Below are 21,900 nucleotides of genomic sequence, written 5' to 3'. Positions count from 1 at the left end.
AGTATCTCAAGTCCCAGTCTTGACTGCTAAGAAGTCAATCCAACCGAATTAAACAGGACTCAGCTCCCGTTGTGTATAACAACAGTAGCCAACGAGTAGCCCTCGCGTGCGCTGGAATACAAATCCCATCGGTCGCATTGGCTGGAGAGGAGATGGGTGTTGGAGAGTTCACCCGATCTAGAGGGCGCCCGGTTGGAGAAAGCCGGTGCCTAAAGCCTCGCGAGGAAAGGGCGAGTCGCAGCGGAGAGGGGAAATCGAAAGTAGAGGTCGGGCATCGGTCTTGGCTTCCGAGCAAGGGAGTATGGCCGAGGCTGAAGCAATTTACCGCTTTCCCCTTGTGGTCGAGGGGAACTGGGGTTGCAGCCTGACCAAAAATCTGAAGAACAAGCTCCACTGTTACTTCCAAAGCCATAAAAGATCGGGAGGAGGGGAATGTAAGATCCACGTGAACCCCAGCAGAAAAGAGCAGATAATCGTGTATTTCGCTAAGGAAGAAGGTGGGTATAATGGAGTTGGGTCTCGCTTCTCGCGGGGTAGAAGAGCTTTCTGGCCGAGAGATGCAATACAGGCCTATTCGGAAGAATATCGGGAAGTCAGTCCAACAGAGTAATACAGCCCTCGCGTAGCTGGCTTGGGCAGGGCTAGCGCTTGGACGAGAGCCGCCCAAGGAATCCCACGGCTGCGGCTTAAACTGAGAAGCAGACAATACCAAACCGGATTCTTAACGTTGCCAAGCACACTCCGTTTTTACCTTTCCCTTAACACCGCATCTTTACCTTGAGATTTGCTACATGCCCCCTTTTTAATCGGGTTTATTACAGCAAGTAAAAGAGCATGCATGCCTCATTTAACTCAAATCATCCTGAAAATACAGTAAACCTGAATGCTGAATATGCTTATATACTTCTTTTGGTCTGCTCTTTCTTTGTATTTGTTTGCTGGCTAATGGAGGTAATATATTGACATTGAATTTCAGGAATTGTACTTTATTAGTTTGCTGAAGTTTACATTTGCTGCTATTCCAGCATATCTGCATTAAAAACTAGGGGTTGCACGCCTTATGTGACTCAATATCTTGAAAACATACCATTACTAGGATGTTATTCTATTGTTTACTGTAATCCTGAGAAGTTATTGTAGTTTGGATTTATTTTGGGGTTGATGTAGTTATAAATACCTTTTGTTCCTTGTAAGTAGGAAATGTTTAGAAGAAATTACAAACAAAAGTTTGTTCATAATGTAGTCCACGGAACAGAAATAGAAAGTAGCTGTATTCAGTCTGGAATAAAACCAAAATCTAAGGGGATTTTCTAACAGACAAATTGAAACCAACTCACTTTTAATTCCTGAATCCCAGCCTTTACCCGGTACCATATCTTTGTTATAAGATAAAACTAGGCCAAATAACAACTGTCTTTTTCTATATTTCAGTGAGAGAGAGTGTTCTTAATATGAACAGCCATGAACTCAGTCTGCCAGAAAAGAAGAAATTGAAGCTAACAGTCTCCCTGCCTTCAGTGGCAGTAGCACATAATGCCAAAGAGCCTTTGGAGGAACAAGGTCCAAGTCAGGTATGCACACTATATCAAGATAGTCCAGTTAAATGGATAAAATTGTGCTTTGTATCTCCCATACGCAAAACTGAAATACTTTGGCCACATAATGAGAAGACAGGACACCCTGGAGAAGATGCTGATGCTAGGGAGAGTGGAGGGCAAAAGGAAGAGGGGCCGACCCAGGGCAAGGTGGATGGATGATATTCTAGAGGTGACGGACTCATCCCTGGGGGAGCTGGGGGTGTTGATGACCGACAGGAAGCTGTGGCGTGGGCTGGTCCATGAAGTCACGAAGAGTCGGAAGCGACTGAACGAATAAACAACAACAATCTCCCATACACTTTTGTTTTGGAGACTGTGGCTGTGCTAGGTCATGTCTACCATTAATCATGGTTTGTGGAACTAACCATAGTAGCCTTTTGCACATAACTGAGAACCAGCTTGGTGTAGTGGCTAAGGTGCTGGTCTAGAAACCAGGAGAGACTGAGTTCTAGGCCTCCCTTAGGCATGAAAGCTGGCTGGGTGACTTTGAGCCAGTCCCTCTCTCTCAACCCAGCCTACCTCACAAGGTAGTTGTGGTGGGGAAGATAGGACAAAGGGGTATTAAGGATGTTTGCCATCTTGAGTTATAGATATACAGGCATACCTCAGAGATATTGTGGGTTTAGTTCAGACTACCACAGTAAAATGAATATCATAATAAAGCAAGTCACGTGAATTGTTTGGTTTCCCAGTACATATAAAAGTTACATTTACACTATGTGAAAGGTCCCCTGTGCAAGCACCGAGTCATGTCTGACCCTTTGGAGGGACGCCACTTTTGCGACGTTTTCTTGGCAGACTAAAGTAGGGTGGTTTGCCATTGCCTTCCCCAGTCGTCACCTTCCCCAGCAAGCCGGGTACTTATTTTACTGACCTTGGAAGGATGGAAGGCTGAGTCGACCTGAGCCAGCTACCTGAGAGAGAATCCAGCTTCCGCTGGGATCGAACCCGGGTCATGGGGAGAGTTTCGGTTGCAATACTGCTGCCTAGTATACACTGTACTCATTTACACTGTACTGTAGTCTATTAAGTGTGCAATAGCATTATGTCTAAAAAAATGTACATACCTTAATTAAAAACACTTTATTGCTAAAATATGCTAATCATCATCTGATAGACTTGCTCGACGCACTTGCCACAAACCTTCAGTTTATAAAAAAACAGTATCTGCAAGCACAATAAAGCGAAGTACAATAAAATGAGGTATGCCTGTGTATAAAGGCAGGACAAAAATCTAGTGGTGATAATATCGAGCCTTACACTGGTTTACAGACAAGAGTATTTGGGTCCATACATGATTCTAGACTAAAACCAAACTAACCACATATGTCTCAGTGTAGCAATGTGATTGCCAAGCCTTTATAAGTACATACCTGTAGCCACTTACTAGCTTTAGGGCTAAGTCAGGACTTTATTGCCAGGGGTGTCCACAGTGATAATCTTCGGCTTCAAAATGGCAGGCAGGGCAACCGAAGCCCTGCACTTTTTACATGCATGCAATGCATGTGATACATGTTAAAAAGAGGTGGTGTTGTGATCATTTTATCATGTCTGCCATTTTGAGGCCAGTGACCATCACTGTGGATGCCCTGGTTACACTGCTCATAATCATGCTTTGTTGAATAAGGCATAGTGGCCTCATTTGTACATAGTGCAAAAATAAAAAATATATTGTGCTTTAGCATGATGTGTAAATCTGCAAAAATCATCATTAGAAAGGGGAGGTATACTGTCCATAATCAAGATTTAAGATTCCTTGAAAATTTTACTGGAGGTTTTCAGTGAGAATACCCAATGAGTAATGCCTAGCAAGTTTTCCAGGGAAGGAACTTACATATCCACTATGAATTGTCCCTCCAATTTGCAATTTCAGGGAAATATTCTAGGATAGTGTTATTGCTGAAGGGAGTGGCAGTGTGATTTGGGGATCTTACTGGTTTTAAAGTGAATTGTGTATGCTTCAATTTTTGAAGCTCTAACAACTATTTTGCTTACTTCTTTTAAGGGTTTTTTATGGTTATTCAGTTGTAAGCTGCTGAATTTTATAGGTGCAATCTTTCACCTCTTTTTTGGTTAGTTAGCAAAATTAATTAGTTAGCGTATTACCATCTTGTAACGTGGACTAACAGGCTATTTCAGGTTAATTTTTGAAACAAATTTTTAAACCATGGATTATGAAACTGGTCAAGTTAAAATTAATTGAAAAAGCAAGCAGTGTTGTTTTTCTAATGGTTAATTGTTGCCTTGTTTTTAGAAGCCTGCTGCAGCTGAAGAACCCCATCAGCTTGGTAAGTCATATTACTGAATGGGCAACCTTGTAACTTCGTGATGTATGTTCACATCAAACTCTTTGGGTGAGTGCCAATTTACACCCCCCCACACACACTTTGTTTATATTGCTGCTTCACTTGGTTGTAAAATGCTTGGTTAGTATATTCCTTCATGGTCATAAACCTTTACACAAAAGACAGGTATAGTATTAAGTCACTGATTTTAAGAAGTACCATATCTCCAGTCGTCACCAACTGAGCAATGTTTTCTCAAAGTAATAATTGCTGAAATGTCTTCCTAATTCAAATAATGTTTTTGTTTACATTTTACGTACTGTAGGTGAGCAGTCATTTGAAAACAACAGTTCAGATGCCAAGTCAGATTATCCAGAAAAAGAGGCAAGCAAAATGGCCGTCCAGGAAGGCTTCAGTGTGGTGGTAATGGTGGATGCAGGAAGTGAAATTCAGATAGACATCTTGGAGATGTACTTTGAGAATAAGAGGCATTCTGGTGGGGGGCCTGTTAAGGCCTGCATTAAAGACGGCCAACAATTCATCATTACCTTCGAAAATGAAGCAGGTATTTCTATAAGAGCTTCTTATATCAGAGAGAGACTGTATTTTGAAAGGATGGGATCTTCTTTTCTTGCACTTGGCTATGAATGAACATGCAACAGATTGGACAACACTTGGGGGATGCATTTTGTGGTCTTTCACAATGTGTGGGTACTTTTTTAAAAAACTAAAAAATGGTCAAAATCTCACTTCCCCTATTGCATGCAACTGCATGAGGAAATGCTGAGTTCTCACAAGATTTGGTAACCCTGCAAGATGGAGGCCATTTACATTTTGGCACTCCGCGAACATCACCATCTAGAACAGGGGTTTCTAAACTTTTTGCCATCGCGCCTTTCTTTAGTGTAATGTTAACATACACACCTCCCCTAAAAATCCAAACACCAAAGTGAACTCAAATGAACAGTGAAATTAATACAATGAAACTTGGGGAAAGGTGGATTTATTTCTTTATTTCTTTATTTTATTCTCTATCCCGCCTTTATTATTTTTATAAGTAACTCAAGGCAGTGAACATACGTCATACTCCTTCCTCCTCCTATTTTCCACACAACAACAACCCTGTGAGGTGAGTTGGGCTGAGAGAGAGGGACTGGCCCAAGGTCACCCAGCCGGCTTTCGTGCCTAAGGCGGGACTAGAACTCTCAAGTCTCCTGGTTTCTACCCCGTTGCCTTAACTACTGGACCAAACTGTAACAATGTATAACTAAAAAATTCTTCACACCTCCCCTTGACTCTGTCTGCACCCCCCGAAGGGAGGGACACTTCACAGTTTGGGAAAATCTGGTCTAGAGATACTGAGAATCATGTTGCTGATTCTTGTGGTATTGAGAGGGCTGATCTATACAGATGAACAGCCACCTGGCTGTTTGCAACCAGACTGTGCGGGACTTGGTTTTTGTAGCAGCCATTCAGATTATGCTGTAGGATAAACAATGGCAGGTAAGCGGCATATTGTAAGCCTAATGCATTGGGAATTCAGTGGGCTGCTAGATGGCCATTTTGGGCATACGAATTCCTTTCCAGACATTTTAAGATGTTAGACCAAGGAGGAAATAGTTGAGTTGATTTATCAAAGCAACAAAATACAAGTTTCAGAGAATGGGGGTAGCAAGAGGGGCAAATTGCTTAGGGCCCAAATACCTTCAAGGCTATCTCTCTTGGGTTGTTTTGATCTGTCCAGTAAGATCTGGCAGAGTCAGTATGCTCCAGGTTCCATCAGTAAAGCACTGTCAGCCTTCAGAGACTGTCTCTCTGGCCACCCCACCCTTTGGAACAGCCTTCCCCTTGAAATCTGCATTGCCTTGGCTCTGCTGCATTTTTGAAAATTTTTCAAGACCTGGGTTTCTATATTAGGGCCTGGTTTGGATAGTTTGTGACCCAACTTTTTATTTTACAGGGTGGATAACTGGTTGTATTGTTTCCTCAATGTGGGTCTTATTCATTTGAATTTTTTTTTTCTGGTGGTGGTTTTAATTTTATTTATATTCTGTGAACTGCCTGGAGTTGCAGTTGCAGCTGAGGCAGCCTGTAGGACAATCAACATAAAATAATAACTAACAAAATATGGATAATGGTATAATGCAAAGGCTGTGACTTACTTACTTGCATCAGATGGCAAGATGCAAGTATGTAATTGGAACATTTGTAGCATGTATGTTGACATCATCATGGTTTGTTGTGGACATCACTGCAGTGAAGCTTAGGGCTCTCTGGAAAATGCAAAACAGGTCAAAACTGGCAACATGGTGGATGCAGCATCACAGTGTAAACCCTGTGTCATGATCACCGTTGCGATGCTTGTGACATCGCAACGGCTCGCATGACAATACAGGGAAATGGGTCCCTGGCAGGTTAAGGCAAAGGCAACTATGAAACACAAAGGAAAGCAACAGGTGCAGGAAACTAAGTAACAACCAAGACCGGCGGCGTGGAAGACAGCGATACAAAGTTGCCGACAAGCAATTGACTAAACAAGAGAGGCGCGCCCGAGCTGTCAAAGGATTAAGAGCCTGATCGCCCGGCAATGAAGCATTACCGTTCAGGAAGGCGATCGAGGCGACGCCCGGGGCGCAGGGGGGCTTAACGACCTCTCACCTGACAGGGGCGAAACCGGTGGGACTCGTGGGACGCACCTGGAATAAAGTGGGGTGGAGTGCTGACCGGCGTGGGCTATTTAAATCCCGTTCCGGCGCACTCCCCTCACTCTCAGCTTTTTAAAGGCATGCACTCTGTTCCTCAATAAAGCCAGAACCTAAGCCTACGCTAGCGTCTGTGTCTTTACTGGATCGCAGGCAGAGCCTGACACCCTGCCTTTTTTGTACACATGGGCATTAGCCCATGTACAAAATGGGTGGGGCTTGCATAATGACTCACCTGCCATCTTGATTATTCTACTCTTCCCTTGCAAATGCTACTGTCCCTGACCCATACCCCATGAATCCCACAAGGAAGGAGCCCTCCCAAAGGCCCTCTTTATAATCAAGCCAGATAGGCAGATTTGGCTTCGGCAAGGTGTTGCCTGATGTGGAACAACACAGGGCTTTAAAGATAATAACCAGCATTTTGAATTGGACCTGGAAACATATTCTCAACCAGTGTGTCAACTTCCAAATAGGTATTATTCTTGTCTGAGAGGGTTGACCTGTCAGGAGTCTTGTTGCATACAATGAGTTATTCTATGCAGGAAAAGGCCTGGTAAAGATTAGAAATTATTAGATGGTTTTGTGAGGGCTACTTTTAAGTGGTCTCAGCTCTGCTTTTTATCTTCTTTCTCCCTCCCTTCTTGAGCCAATTGCCCCTCTTAAAGAAGTACACCATCTTTGTATGAGCAAACATGTACTTTATGTACATTTCAGACAACGCTAAGTTCACAAGGAGGTGGGAGAAAAGGCATTCTGTGTAGTCATAACATGAGAGAAAAGAAAGGTACAGTAAAAAGGGGCAACAGCAGTGTGAGGTTAAGGGTATCTTCCAGAAGAGACTGCCTTTCTTACACTCATTAACAAGGTACTAGCTGTTACACTTAACCCTTCCCTGTGCAAGTGTAGCCACCACATTTTGTACATCTTCATCTTCTGGGCCATCTCCAAGGAAGCCCCATGTACAGTGTGTTGCAGCAGGCCCTGGGGACTCCAAAAAAATGAGATTGAGAGTTGTGTGCAGCCTCCAGCCTCTGGTTGCCCACTTCATGCTAGAGGTTGCAAGTGAGATCTAACCTATAATCTTGAGTGAAGCAACATTAGATAAAGGGGAATGAAACATACAAGAAGTTCAAGTTTTGGAGGTGGAAGACTTGGTTAGGTGTTTTTCTATAGCTTGTGGAATGTTAGCTTTTTAAATTACCTTTCTCTTCAACTAGATGCTCAAGAAGTTTTGCAAAGAGATCATCACGAGCTCAATAAAATTGTACTTCATGTCAGAAAATACCAGCAGGAATTGAGGCAAGATCAGTCTGAGATGACATCTTCTCTAGTGGTTCTTGAGAATGTGCAAGAGACTACAATTGAGTGCATGCTTGTTCTGTTGGTAGAGACTGTGAGTGGTCTCTCAGAAGATGACAAGGAGTTTGATGTGGAAATGGTGCCTGAGTGCAGTGCTGCTGTCATCACTTTTATCAAGCCTATTGGTAAGAGAGTTATCAGGAATAATAAATTAGTAAAATCACTGCACCTTAATAACATTTTCAAACTCTTTAGATATTTTCATTGAGCAAGATGTGGCAAAAAGAAGGAGTTATGGGGCTTTATGAAGTAAAGACTGATTTAATCATTAAAATCATGAATTCTTACATAGCTAAGAGTTTTAAGATAACGTGGAAGGAAACTGTAGGCATTCAAATTGGCTGGTATAGATGGCTGTGAATTTTTAAGGTGGTAGGATAAAGAAACAAGCAGGCAATGGTTGATTCCCATGCAATCCTGAGAGTTTCCTCTGAAATATGAAATGATGGCACTCTCTGGTTTTCTGTGGTAGTCCTCTGATAATAGAAAGGCCAAACAAAAACATCTGGAATAAGCATTCTGTAAAAATCCTTGTTTTATTCAAGACTGTAAAAGATGGAAGCTTCAAGCCAGGATTGACTACCCCATTAATATTGTTACAGCCATCAGACATTGTGGGAAAGTCACAAGATAGTTTACTCCCAAATGGATTTGAATCCTGTAGGGGAGAATGGAGGGTTCATTGGAAGATATGTGTACAGTATTTTATCTAAACAGTTGCACCTACTGTATATGATTTTGGGGGTGGCTATGATTATCTCTGTGTAGGACAGGTTGTGGCTGGTGGTTGTTAGGGCTACCACATCTGGTTGGCAAAAATCCGGGTGATACCAGAGGGCAGCAAAAAGATCCAGAAAACTAGTGACTGTCTGGGTTTTTGCAGCCAACATCTGATAGCCTTTGTGGTAAGTTTAGACTTTATCATATGCGGCATTCCTAAGTTCAGTGGTTGGTATCTCCAGATAAGTCTAGGAGACGAGTTGTGAAGTGCTGTGACCAGTAAGTGCAGGAAACACTGACTTAAATGGATTATTGGTCTGATCTATCTAAAGTGACTTCTTAGATTTCAGTAAATTAAGGAAATAGTAGTAAATGTATGTAAGCAAACTTCAGTTGATTATACTTGTGTGTGAATCAAACTGAAAAGAAGTAGATTGCATTTGCAAAATAGGATTTACTGAATGCACATTGAATGATTTACAATAAAAAGCATAATAAAAACAATAGATTAAACAATATTCATTAAAAAGGAAACAAGGAAGGATAACAAAATTCAGCCATTAGTTCAGCACTCATACAGGGAACGCCTGGGTGAAGAGAGAGGTCTTCAGTGAGGATCTAAAGATGTAGTGTAGGGTTACATTTGTACATTAGAAGACCAGGGTGGGTCTTTCCCAGACTAGGAGTCACTTAGGGCCATTAAGACCCCTTTTTTCAGCCTTTAAAGTTTCATAGTATCTCACCTCAAAACTGAACCAAAAAGCTGCAATTCTCTGCCTTATGGAGGAACGTTAAGTGCAGAGGAGTTGAAAATTCCTTCTCGTGTTGAAAAGCTTGTGTTATCCAATACATTATGTACTTAAAATAACTTCAGTAAGGAACTTCGACCACTTTTCACTTCTGCCCATTCTGGCCATGGGAATCAGAGAAGTGACTGAAGTGCCCATGTGGTAGAGGAGTAATTGAAACGATGGGACATGTCATTTTGTACTGTCATCTCTACGCAGATGCTCGCCAGGAATTATTATCTCCATTCTTTACTAAACATCCAGGGCACTCGGATTCATTTTATTTTAAGTTGTTACTATCAGACCAATCTGATTTTACTTCATTGACCATAGCTAAGTATTGTTCTATAATTTGTACAGTACGCCGCAGTATCTCTTCTAATTTTTCTTAGATTTTTTAGAATTTTAAGTGTTTTTCTTTTTATTCTTATAAGATGTGGCTCTTCTGTTTTATTTGCTGGTCTATGACGGAATAAAAATTTATTTGATTTCACTAAAGTAAGATGTAAAACTAACCATAGTCTTGATTCTAAAGAAGGATCAAAGTTTCTTTCGATAGATTAATTGGGCAAGGAGAAAAGATGGAGAAGACAAGAGGGATTAAGTTCAAGGATATACCAGGCAAATAGACTGTTCAGCATACCTGCCAGACTGGAAAAGCAAGTTTTATATGAGGAAATTGAATGAACAGGGCTTAAGTAATCAGTGACATTATCTAACATTCTTTTTCTCTGTGTTTCTGTTTCAATTTTGTCTGCAGAAACAGACAAATTTATCAACGCATTCAACCAGTACCACAGGGTTAAGCAACAAAAGATTTCAGCACGATCTCTGGAAATGACTAAAAGCATCCTGGTTGAAAATATTCCTCCTGGCATTTCTAAAGACTATATTGTTATCTATTTTGAAAGCAAGAAGCATGGTGGTGGGCTGGTGCTGGAAACCAGCTACATTCCTGAAGACAATTCTGCCGTGATCACATTTCAGGATGGCAAAGGTAATGTGTGGTGTTAAACACTCCCTAAATAGAGTTTGGTGAGTGCAAATACCAGATGACTGCAAAAAGCAAATAGGAGCTAGTTATGCTGATGTCTGCTTTAATGGGGCTGATGTGTGCTTTAATGTGTGGTGATGGAACAAAAAGGGATTGGGCACATTTATGGAGGATGAGGGACTATACTTCACCTCCTGTTTCAGAAGCAGTTGGCCTCTCAAGACGTTTGCTGGGTAACAAGCAGGGTAGGGGGTGGGGGGTGGAAGCCATAATGTTATCTTTTGTTTATGGAATCTTGTGGAAGTAGAATAATAAACTAGATAGGCCTTTTGTCAAATCCAGCACAGGTGGGGGGTTTTTTTGGATGCTCCTTATCAGTGCTGTAGGCTGGAATTTTTTCCAAGGTCAATACTTTCCACTTCAGGGAGGTTTGGCAGCTGCAAAGTTTTGTAGTGTTTGCTTTACAGGCATTTGTCCTGAAAATGGAAAAGCAGGGATATCAGGGCTCTCCTGACTGGTTTCAATGGTTGGGTAAGAGGAGAAGGAAGCAGCAGCAAGAGAAGCTGCAAGGAAATAAGAGGGACAAACACAGAAATGAATATCTTAATTGGAATCGTACTTGTTTGTGTAGGAAATTTTTCCAGTTCATTTTTTTCTGGAAAACCCACATCTCTGTTCTTAATCGCTTTATGTGAAAGACTACAATATATAGAAGCCTGCAGATCCATTTCTGATCTCTACCCTCCATCTCCCCTAGCTGAGTTCTGGGCTATTTGAGTGTAACTGTTCTCTCCATGTAAGAAGTTCCATCTGGGGGAGGTAGCTGAGTTGTCCCCACCCATTCTTCAATGGGGAAGTGTCCTCCGTGACTTGGAATCTGAATGGGGCAGAACAAAAGCTTCAAATAAATGGCTCTAGTTTTCCCTTTTAATTAGGCTTACCAGGACCAAGTGATTTTGGAGTTTCTGGTGTAAACCTGACACTGGAGTAACAAAGAATAAATAATGTTTATTTTAATAACTACAGCCAAGTCAGTGCTTCAGAAACAAGCTAGTTGAATAAAGTAACAGGAAGCTTAGATCCAAGTGGCAATCATTAATTTGTAAACAGACAAGCCAAACAAATGAAGAGATGGAAGATTAGAAAAACAGAGAATGTAAGGATGAGATTCCCCAACTGGGCAAAGAAGCACTGGAAGGAAATAAAACACCTCTGATGCTTCTGCTTTCCTTGCTGATTCCGGTTCTCCCAGGGCTTTGGGCACGGGGAATTTTGCTCCTTGCTTCTGTGAGGACCTCTAGCCAGTAATTGCCTGGGACAATGATACTTCTAACTGCTTCTCCCCAACTAGTGCCCTCTTTTTGAAACAGGATAGAGGTTTTAGAACTATAGAAAGCTTATGGTTGCTCAGTGCCCTACAATAAATTCCAGTGTATTTTAAGTAAAGTTGCAGGATAGGCTCTGTGAAGCTTTTTTTCTAATTATGTTTTCCTCCCCTTTTTATCTTTTAAAGTTGTAACTACCATCTTGCAGCAAAAGCATTCTCTTATGAAAGTGCCAGTTTCTGTTTATCCATACTATGAATCTTTGGGAGCTGCTGTGTATGGGAAGGAAGGACGACAAGTTAAGATGCCGGACCCGTTCCAAGTATCTCTTGACCCCTGCCACTGGCAGTTTTTACAGCAGAATTATAGGTTACTTCAGGAAATAACACATGAAATGGGAGGCCATTGTTGTGAGATCAAATGGCCTTCTGAGCTCTGTGCAAACCCAGAAATCATGGTGCATCCTTCACATGACTTGTCAAAGAGAAAACGATCCTTGGTTAAGACCTGGAAAGAAGAAGCTTTAACCCATCTTATGCAGATTCTGTCACAGCAGAAAGTGGTCAAGTGTGAAATGAATTCCGAACTGTGGGAAGCCATAAGAAACAGTCTAGTAAAAGACGACATTTTGATCTTACCAGATATTTCAAAGAGAGAAGTTGTTTTGGTGGGGGCAGCAGGCAGTGTAAATGATGCAGAGCAGGAAATGAAGGTGCTTATAGAAAATGCTGTTAAAAAGATGGAAAGAGAGAGACAGACGATTCAGGAAACAATATCAGTTACTGCTTGCAAATACACCATTTTATGCAATTGTGGACTACCAGAGAATATTTGCTCAGTGTATCCAGAGCTAAAGATTGCTTATGATGCTTCCAAAGAATATATAACACTGCATGGTCTAGCTGCTGAAGTTTTTAAAGTGAAAAGTGACATCCTTGAAAGAATATCCTGTATGGTCCAGAAGCCTGTTGATGTTCATTCTAATCTTCTTCTTTTTTTACACCATGTTGATAATGAGTCTCTGTCTCAGCTCTTATTCTGGACCAAAAAGATAAATGCCTTCTATGAGCTCAATGATACGTCTGTTCTGCTGATTGGAGGAATTCTTCACGACCTTCACAGAGCTGAGGAGGAACTAAAGAAAGATCTGACTTTCCAAACTATTGAACTGGAGGACTGCACAGTTACAAAAAGGGAAGAGTGGATGGAACTAACAGAACAGTTGTACAAGGCACATAATTGTTCAGGTGAAACCATTGTAATTCAGGAACTGGAAGGTCAAATAGTCATTGCAGGTTATTTCAAAGAAGTGGCCATTGCCCATCAGAAGCTCTCTGATTTTGTTGACAACAATACATATATTCAAAGAAATATCAAAACTAAGTCTGCTGCTGTTGTAATGTATGTACAACAGGAAAAGTGCCAAAACTGGATTAACTTAGATAAGCAAGGTGTAAAAATACATTTTGGTATACGCACAAACCGCAAAGTGATTTCCCTTGAAGGACCCAGAGTCGCAGTTCTGAAGGGAGTTGAGCTTTTTCAAAACATACTGTCAACTCTCAATGCTATTAGCATAATCATTGATAAACCAGGGGCCAAGGCATTCTTCAAAGACCAAGAAGAGCTGTACCTTAGTGGTGCAAAACAAAGATTTAACTGTTTGATCATGATTCAGGAAGGCACAGAAGACGTTGAAGAAACCAGAGAAGATGAGAATGGCCATGGAGAGGAGCAGCAGTCGTGCAGTGAAGTTACGCTAAGAAACGGGATTGTAGTAATTGTTCAGAAGGTTGACATGACCCAGTGTTCTACTGATGTTGTAGTCAATGCATCAAATGAAGACTTGAAGCATATTGGTGGCCTAGCAAATGTGCTACTGAAAGCAGCTGGTCCAGAGCTACAGAAAGAGTGTGATGACCAAGTGAGGCAATATGGACCTTTGAAGACTGGTTGTGTAACTATCACAAGTGCTGGGAAGCTGCCATGTAAACAGGTGATTCATGCTGTTGGGCCAAGGTGGAATAATGCTGAAAAAGAAAAATGTATACAGCTGTTAAAGAAATCTGTGAAGGAAAGTTTAAAGCTAGCAGACAGTTGCAAGCATCGCTCCATAGCCATCCCTGCCATAAGTTCTGGAGTTTTTGGGTTTCCATTAAAACTGTGTACCCATTCCATTGTAACAGCCATCAAAGAAAGCTTAGAAGATCTTTCTGAGAACAGCTGCCTAAAACAGATTTACCTTGTGGATATCAGAAAAGAAACTGTTCAAGCTTTCTCTGAAACCCTGAATGAAGTGTTTGGGCCCTCAACTTCTAAAACATACTCGTTTTCCAAAACTAAGCATCTTGCTTCAGAAAGCCAACCAGGACCTGAAGTGTTGATGACAGCTGAAGGCCTAAAAATAGTGCTTCAGAAGAAAGGAATTGAAGAGGCAGCAGTAAGTGGGTTACAGTTATTTTAAGATAGAATTGAGAAGATATATGTGATTAATGTGGCGGGCTTTAATCATAGTATATACACGTGTTTTTTTTAAATGCAACAAAGTCTGTTGGTTCATCCAAACCTGGATTAATAGATTACAGTTAAGCAACCAATAGTGTTCCAGAAATACGAGAAAGCATGAAGGAAGATGGAGAGGAACTCTGGCAAACTAGAGTGCAAACACTTGTTATATACAAGACTTGTTCATGTGTATACGGTGGTACAGATGGAGGGAACAATTAAAACCTCAGTAAGTTCTTCTATGTGCCCATGAGGTCTCTTTATTTGTACTCTCTTTGAAGTAGACTAATACTGCCCCACACAACTTGACACTCCCTTTACCTGTTCTTTTAGTTCCAATGATCCACACCTATTGGTTAAAAAGATCTTTGGACATAAGCTGCTAGAAAAATGGTATATAGGACAGTGTGGTGGAATCAGCAGTATGTCTGTGCTGGGAGAAAAAATGGGAATGGCTGAATATTATATAGAAGGTATAGATAGGTAGGTAATGGCTGGGTAGGTAGGAGCTGGCAACTGATAACAGTGGAAGATGTTCTTCCTGATGATAGATAAAACTTCAGAGATTCCCATTGAATATTGCAAGTGTGATTAGATATTTTTAGTTATGCTCAATATTTGTGTATGCTTGTGTTTTGAACAGTTTGTGCGGGTTTGAGTCCCTTTTAGATTTTATCACCTATTTGACATGTCATTTTAGACTGATGTGATCATCAATAGTGTTGCCAGAGATTTGCAGCTTGACAAAGGACTACTTTCCAAGGCTCTTCTGGCCAAAGCAGGAGCAGAGCTCCAAGTGGAATTAACTCAAGAAGGTCAAGGGAAAGACATCAAGGAGGGCTGTGTGCTCAAAACCAGTGGTTATGCTCTGGCCTGCTTTCATGTGCTTCATGCCATTTTACCTGCTTGGAATCAAAAGAAATCAGAAAGCAAGGTAAAGTAAGATCTTCTTGATACACCTTGAATACATGGTACATTCGTCACTGACCATCACTAGAGGTTTTGATAGCCTTTAATGCATTTCTGCACAACAGTTCAGTGGTGCTGCTGCAATGAGAAATGTATGTGTGTACATATATATTTATATACACACAGACACACACATATACATATATACTGTATAGATACACACACATACAGACTTTATATATCACTGCAGTCAACTCTGGACAGTACAGGTAGTCCTCACTTAACAACCACAGTTGGGACCGGCAACTCTGTCGCTAAGCAATGCAGTAGTTAAGCAAGACATCACATGACCCCAATGGGCTTACGACCTCACTTCCGCCACAGTCATTAAGCGAATCACCCATGGTTGTTAAGTGAGACATTATGTGACTGCAACTTGCAATTCTACTACTGGCTTCTCCATTGATTCTACTTGTCGGAAGCCGGCTGTGAAGTGCACAAATGGCAATCATGTGACTGTGGGATGCTGTGACAGTGTCAGCACTAGACCATTTGAGCGTTCACACAATGACAGTCAGGAGCCTGGGATCCTTTAACTGTTTAATGAAGCGAATGACTAGGACAGTGGTAAAGCTGCGAATGGAGAATTCCCACTACGTTTAAAACTATATTCCCTTGTCTGCCTCCCTTTCCCACGAAAGTATGTCACTCCCCTTCCCATCAAGGTGGTGTTCCTGGTGTATCTCTAACCACTGGCCTTGATGTGACCCATCATAAATCTGTAGCCATAATAATGCAATTCACACTCCAACTTCACACCCCCTCCCATCCGGCGACAGAGAGTCACCACCATTGATAAGGAAGTGATGGAAGATGCTCCAATAAGGGGTTCTGTGAACCCTTTGATCGGAGGAATTTGACAGACAGTCATAAATGCCTGACGGTTGCAAAGCACCCAAATCTCAATCATGTGACTGTGGAGATGCAGTGACAGTTTTGAGTGTGAGGATTAGTCATAAAGTTACTTTTTCAGCACTGTCATAATTTCAAACAGTCGGTAAGCAAGGATTACCTGTATACAGCAGTGGATGAGTTTCATAAGTGAGTAGGATTTTAAACATAGTTTGAATAACCTTTATTCATAATTCTTCATATACTACCCCACTCTATTCAGGTTTCATAATTTAATATGAATCAATAGCTACCTTTTTAACATAGGTGACCCTAAGAAGGAAAGGTGCGTCAAGTGACTAAGAAAATTGTAGAGAACTTTTCCTGGTTCTTGCTCACATACCTACTTCATCCTCTTGGTTATGGATGTCTGCATCAGCTGTTGGTTTGGGATAGTCCACAATGACAGCACAAGGTGCTGGCAAGTTAATTTATGGATATATTCTTTTTCCTAATTAATGCAGCTATATCTGTCTTCTAAAAAATTTTTTACTCTTGCAGTTAGTTTGAGTAACACCGAGGCATATTTAAGTGCAAACTAACCATGTAAGCATATTCTAAGGCAATTTTTTTATGATCCCCAGATCCTAGGGGACATAATTGAGGAATGTCTGAAAGTCACTGAACAACTCTCTCTGAATTCCATCACCATCCCAGCAATTGGAACTGGAAACTTAGGATATCCCAAGCAGCTTGTGGCTAAACTGATGTTTGATGCACTTTTCAAATTCAGTCAGACAGAAAATCCAAAGTCCCTGAAAGAAGTTCATTTTGTGCTGCATCCCAGTGACACCGCCACCATCCAGGTATTTTTATTTCTCTGCAGTTTCTTTGAAATGTGTTTCATACTAAAGAGGGCTCTGAAAGATCCTAATTCTGCTGGGAGCAGTCTCAGTGTTCGTCAGCGTGTCTTACGCCTGTCTCAATAAACATAAAGATTTTTACTGCTGTTTAACTGCCTTGCACCTTTAACATCATGACAGTGCAATAAAAGTTGGCCCTGGAGAATCTGCTTCAATAAAGTTCTGTTTTGGATAGAAAGCAGTTCCTCTCCAGGTTTCACCTCTGTTCTGCAGCCTGCTCTATATTGCTTATTTTTCTCTGATAGATCTGTGGCTGTTTCTTTTAACCATATGGTCACAATTCTAGGAAAAAGATCTAATTGTACTAGAGCTATACAAAGCATTCAAACAAGATGCTTTGCAGGAATGCGAACGGTGTGTCTCTTTTCAGGTTATTGAAATAACTGCATCTTCTGCATGGTTTGTCTCGATGCTTCAAAAGCGGTTCCTGGCTGTCTGCAAGTACAGTCATTTCATTTCTGCTCAAGCATTGTGAAGCACTAAACCTCTAATTTGCATTCTGTTTTACTCTGTAGCCCGTTAATTGTGTTGTTCCCCTTGTCTCATTAGGCATTTATGGATGAATTAAACAGCAGGTTGACTGTAAGCCGAACTAACTCCTCATTGCCCAAGGCTGCATCTGAAAATTTTCAGCAGGGAACTCAAGGTAAAACTTAATTGTTTAGATTCTGGAGCTTGAAATGCTGAAAATGGTAGAATCCTATTTTGAGTATTAAGCACTGAAAGAGTTCAGGACATATGCAGATTGGTAAGTAAGGCCATAATGTGTTGTGCATATATTGTGAAAAGGTCAAAAATTGATCTTGTCTGCTAAAAGCCTCCTGCAGAAGCCACCCTTTAAGATCAGCTCAAGAAGCTTTGCATGAAGTACAATCAGCATGTCTAATTAAGAAATAGAAATCTTTTGTGAAAAATGAGAAAAAATGAGTGTAGTACACTAGAACATGTTACAGTTGTTTGACCTGGAGTAAAACAAATTACTATCTTTTGTGTATACGCAAGGAGACTAGCATACTACACTTATTTTTTCTCATTTTTCACAAAAGATTTCTATTTCTTAATTAGACATGCTGATTGTACTTCATGCAAAGCTTCTTGAGCTGATCTTAAAGGGCAGCTTCTGCAGGAGGCTTTTAGCAGACAAGATCAATTTTTGACCTTTTCACAATGTATTTGCCTTGACAGAGAGCTTCATGCTACAGAGGAGGTGTGATTATCCGCACGGCAGCAAAGAGGCATTAAGTTTTACATCCTTGAACCACTTCAGATCACCACAAAGCATGTCTTGTGTCTGTCCCTTGCCGAAGTTAGACAAGCCTATTCCAGCCTCACTGGGTGCTGCTGGAGAAGGTGAGGAGTCAGAGGCTTTCGTGTCACAGAAAGGCTGTGAAGAGATGCCCAGCCTTTTTCAGTAGCTTGTGTAGAACATGGAAGAGGCTTTGGTACAGGAGCTGCAAGGAATTCCGTTTTTTCAGGATGCCAGATGGCGCTGCAAAGCAGAGCAGAACACAGTTGCTTCCCTTCCCTCTTAAAAGTGACAGGATGTGTATGCAGTAGCCTAGCGGGTTGGGTGGGATGATTCACTTGGATCTTCATCAAATCAGAGCAGCTCTTTGAAGTTTTGGGCAGCTGCCTCGTACCTTCAGAGACCTCTCAGATTCTGGTCCTTCTAGTGACTCTGCTTGTTTAACTTCTGAGATAGTGACCTGTTTTGGACATGAGCTAGCAGCTGTAGCTTTGAGTTTAAAAATAGAAGGTGGGTGCTTCCAATCATTGTGGCTTCAGCAACTGCAGGTAAAGAGAAGGAAAGGGAGGCATGTGAACCCAAGGTCTGTTCTTGCTGGTTGATGTTAAGCCAAACCCAGTGGCCCCAACTTAAGGCCTTTAGCCACATGTCCTGAAAGTCTTGGGTGTGATCCCAGAGATTTTCAGAGATTACCCAAATATACTTATTAATATACAGAAGGAGAACATTATTAAATGTCTGACCATAGTGAAATTAAATTAACTTCATTTAATTTTAATAGAAACTAAATGCAAATTGAATGTAGTTTCATTTTTGTCCTGATCCTACCATTACTTTTTAGGGTAGGGCCCCTGCCATGCCACTCCAGAGCCAAGTCTAGCTCTTAGCCTGGATAATGTTGGATACTTCTGCCCTAAATGAGGTGATGTCCAAATTGGCCAAGTGTTAATTGAAATCTGGACTTTTTTCATCTAGCTCAGCATTCTGCGTATTAGCTGAAAATATACTGAATTAATGAACTCAATATAGAGAGTCATGTATAGAGAAGCGTAGGATAAAGATCATACAAAATGTTGGGGGGCAAGAATGCAGAATAAATGGATTTGCATGTCCCAGTCTCTCTTTTTCCCTTCTTACAGCTTTCTTTGGGCAGATTTCAACTCCAAAATACGGAATTCATAAAATGCAAATTGGCTCAGTTGAGTTGCAAGTGGAACAGGGAGATATTACTGAACAGAAGACAGATGCAGTCATAAACATAACCAATCAAACGTTTAATCTCAGAGATGGTATGTTTTCAACACTATTGGTGTCCTCCCCAAATTTTGTCCTAAAATGAGACTTGTCCTCTAGCTTGTTTCCTTTTGTTTGCTGTACTTGGAAGTGAGTTGGCTGGTCCGGTTTTGGTGGGTGCAGTATAGGAGAGTGACATTATTTTAAAAAGGTAATAACCTGCCGATAAGAGTTGGTGGTCACATGTCAGAGAACTTACTATGGTTGTACAGGTAGTCCTTGTTTAATGACCATTCGTTCAGCAACCGTTTGAAGTTACGACTGTGCTGAGCAAGTGGTACTTAAGACTGGTCCCTGATGTTCTAGCTGTCCCAGCACCCATGCAGTCATGTGATTGCAATCTGGGTGCCTGGCAACTGGCTCGCACTTATGACAGTTGCAGCATCCCATGGTCAATTAATTGGCATTTGCAACCTTCCCTGCTGGCTTTCCACAAGCAAAATCGATGGGGAAGCTGGCAGGGAAGGTCACAAGCCACTCTGGTAAGTCACTCGCACCCTCCCCCCACCCAGCAGCAGCCATTTACCTGCTTGCCTGCCTGCCTGGGACTTGCTTAATGACCTGCGATCCTTGCTTAACGATGGCAGCGGGGAGTGCTGGGATTGCCATTGCTAAGCAATGCAGTCACATGACATCGCGCTTTATGACCGCATCACTTGACGACGGAAATTCTGGTCTCAATTATTGTTAACCAAGGACTAGCCGTAGTGGAACAGTTCTAGGTTGTTTATTATTTCAGCTGCATCAACCTTATTAGTGAAACTAGCAAGTGATGCAGGTACTTCAAAGATGTAGAACATCTTCAGTCATTTGTAAGAACAGCCATGCTGAATCATGCCAAGGCTCATCTTAGCCCAATATTTAGCTGTTCACAGTGGCCGACCAGATGATTCCGAAATAGACCTAACCCCTCCCACTGCTGTTCCCCTGCAGTATTTTGAAGCACGGTGGAGGTATCATTGAGCTGCAAGACTAATAGCTCAGGATAAAACTGTTCCCCTGAAATATAACCATTCCTTGTTCACAGCTGTCAAAGCTAGTAGCCGTCACTACCTCACGGGGTAATAAAGTCCGCAGATGAATTATGCAGTATGTGAAGAACTTCTTTCTTCCGTCTACTTGAAATCTCTTCAATTTTCAAGAACTGGCTTCTCGTAGGGAAGCTTGAATTCCTGGTTGAGCTATCCCTAGACTAAGCTGCTTTCCCCAAAGCAGCTTGGTCTGCAATCTTGGGACCAAGCGATAAAGGTTTTCCGTGCATCAAGCTCATTTTTTTGTTGGGATGTTTCTCTGCTTGAATAGAAGGAATTGGACTCTACAGCAGAGGCTTCCGTTCCCTCTCAGTTCCAATATCAACCATTGTTTCTCCTCTGAGCACCTTCTTTATATTTGATGTCATCCGTGGTTGTATGCCTCCTGGGACTCTGCACCATTTCAAATCTGAAAACAAAAAGACTCTTCTAAGCACATGGGGGTTCTCACACAGCACTTGTTGGCAGCTCCTTAAACCCGCTGTGCCTTTTCTCGGAATTGCATGGCAGCCTTTTGAAGCTGCTGTGCAACTCAGGGAAAAGGTGCATGTGGTGTAAAGAGCTGCAGACAGGTGCTCCATGAGCTCATCTGCATGCTCTGAAGCACCTCTTTGCCATTGGATCCTAAGTGCTGCATGGCCTTAGTGCCTACGTCTGTAGGACTTGAATTGATTCAAAAGACAGGTGATCTGTGGGACACAGGTGGCCCACAGAATCCCTTTTCTGATCCTGGAACTCCCTTGGAATGTCAGAGCCAACATTTTCAACTTTTTCTGGAGAAGCTGGGACATTTAAAATCATTGACCCTCCTCCCCACCAAGCCTCCTCATTGGTCTACTCACTGTGGGGCTGAAGGGCAAACCGAGAGCTGTGGCCTCTAAATGGTTAAACATACCAGTTCACCCTTTCACCCCACTTCACCCTCTTTTCCAAAATGGTCCAACGACTCCAATGACTCCCAGATTTAAACTATTAGAGCAGTGTTTCTCCACCTTGGCAACTTGAAGATGTGTGGACTTCAACTCCCAGAATTCCCCAGCCAGTCATTTTCAGAATTCTGGGAGTTGAAGTCCACACATCTTCAAGTTGCCAAGGTGGAGAAACACTGTATTAGAGGCGCACGTCATTTGGATCCTAAATGGACAGGGAAGCTTCAGATCTGGTTACAGACGTGCTCTTTCTTCCCTTGGCTGCTCCTTAGTTAAGTTTTGCCTTTTCCTGGGCTTACACAGTAGCTCTGCAGGCTCAGGAAAATCCATGTTTGAGTTCAGGAATCAGAGGGTAGACAGGTCAAGACGGTCCACCCCATATCTGAAGCAACCTTGCCT

The 21,900-nt window shown here is 41.8% G+C and overlaps 1 protein-coding gene across 1 annotated transcript in view; it reads left to right on the top strand.

The window, feature by feature from the left end:
• The first annotated feature begins 278 nt into the window (after window positions 1–278).
• Window positions 279–21,900, top strand: part of LOC134487141 (protein mono-ADP-ribosyltransferase PARP14-like) — a 32,019-nt gene continuing 10,397 nt past the window's right edge. Inside the window, exons 1-11 of the mRNA XM_063288738.1 lie at window positions 279–497; window positions 1,432–1,571; window positions 3,853–3,886; window positions 4,209–4,448; window positions 7,806–8,072; window positions 10,216–10,452; window positions 11,963–14,214; window positions 14,980–15,213; window positions 16,724–16,945; window positions 17,552–17,648; window positions 19,388–19,537. Coding sequence (XP_063144808.1) covers window positions 302–497; window positions 1,432–1,571; window positions 3,853–3,886; window positions 4,209–4,448; window positions 7,806–8,072; window positions 10,216–10,452; window positions 11,963–14,214; window positions 14,980–15,213; window positions 16,724–16,945; window positions 17,552–17,648; window positions 19,388–19,537 — 4,069 coding nt within the window. The 5' untranslated portion in view covers window positions 279–301. The remainder of the gene's footprint in view (window positions 498–1,431; window positions 1,572–3,852; window positions 3,887–4,208; window positions 4,449–7,805; window positions 8,073–10,215; window positions 10,453–11,962; window positions 14,215–14,979; window positions 15,214–16,723; window positions 16,946–17,551; window positions 17,649–19,387; window positions 19,538–21,900) is intronic.

Source organism: Candoia aspera, chromosome 1, assembly GCF_035149785.1.
Source record: "Candoia aspera isolate rCanAsp1 chromosome 1, rCanAsp1.hap2, whole genome shotgun sequence".
Taxonomy (NCBI): domain Eukaryota; kingdom Metazoa; phylum Chordata; class Lepidosauria; order Squamata; family Boidae; genus Candoia; species Candoia aspera.
The sequence above is the reverse complement of the archived record's forward strand: the minus strand, read 5'-3'. Positions and strand labels throughout refer to the sequence as shown.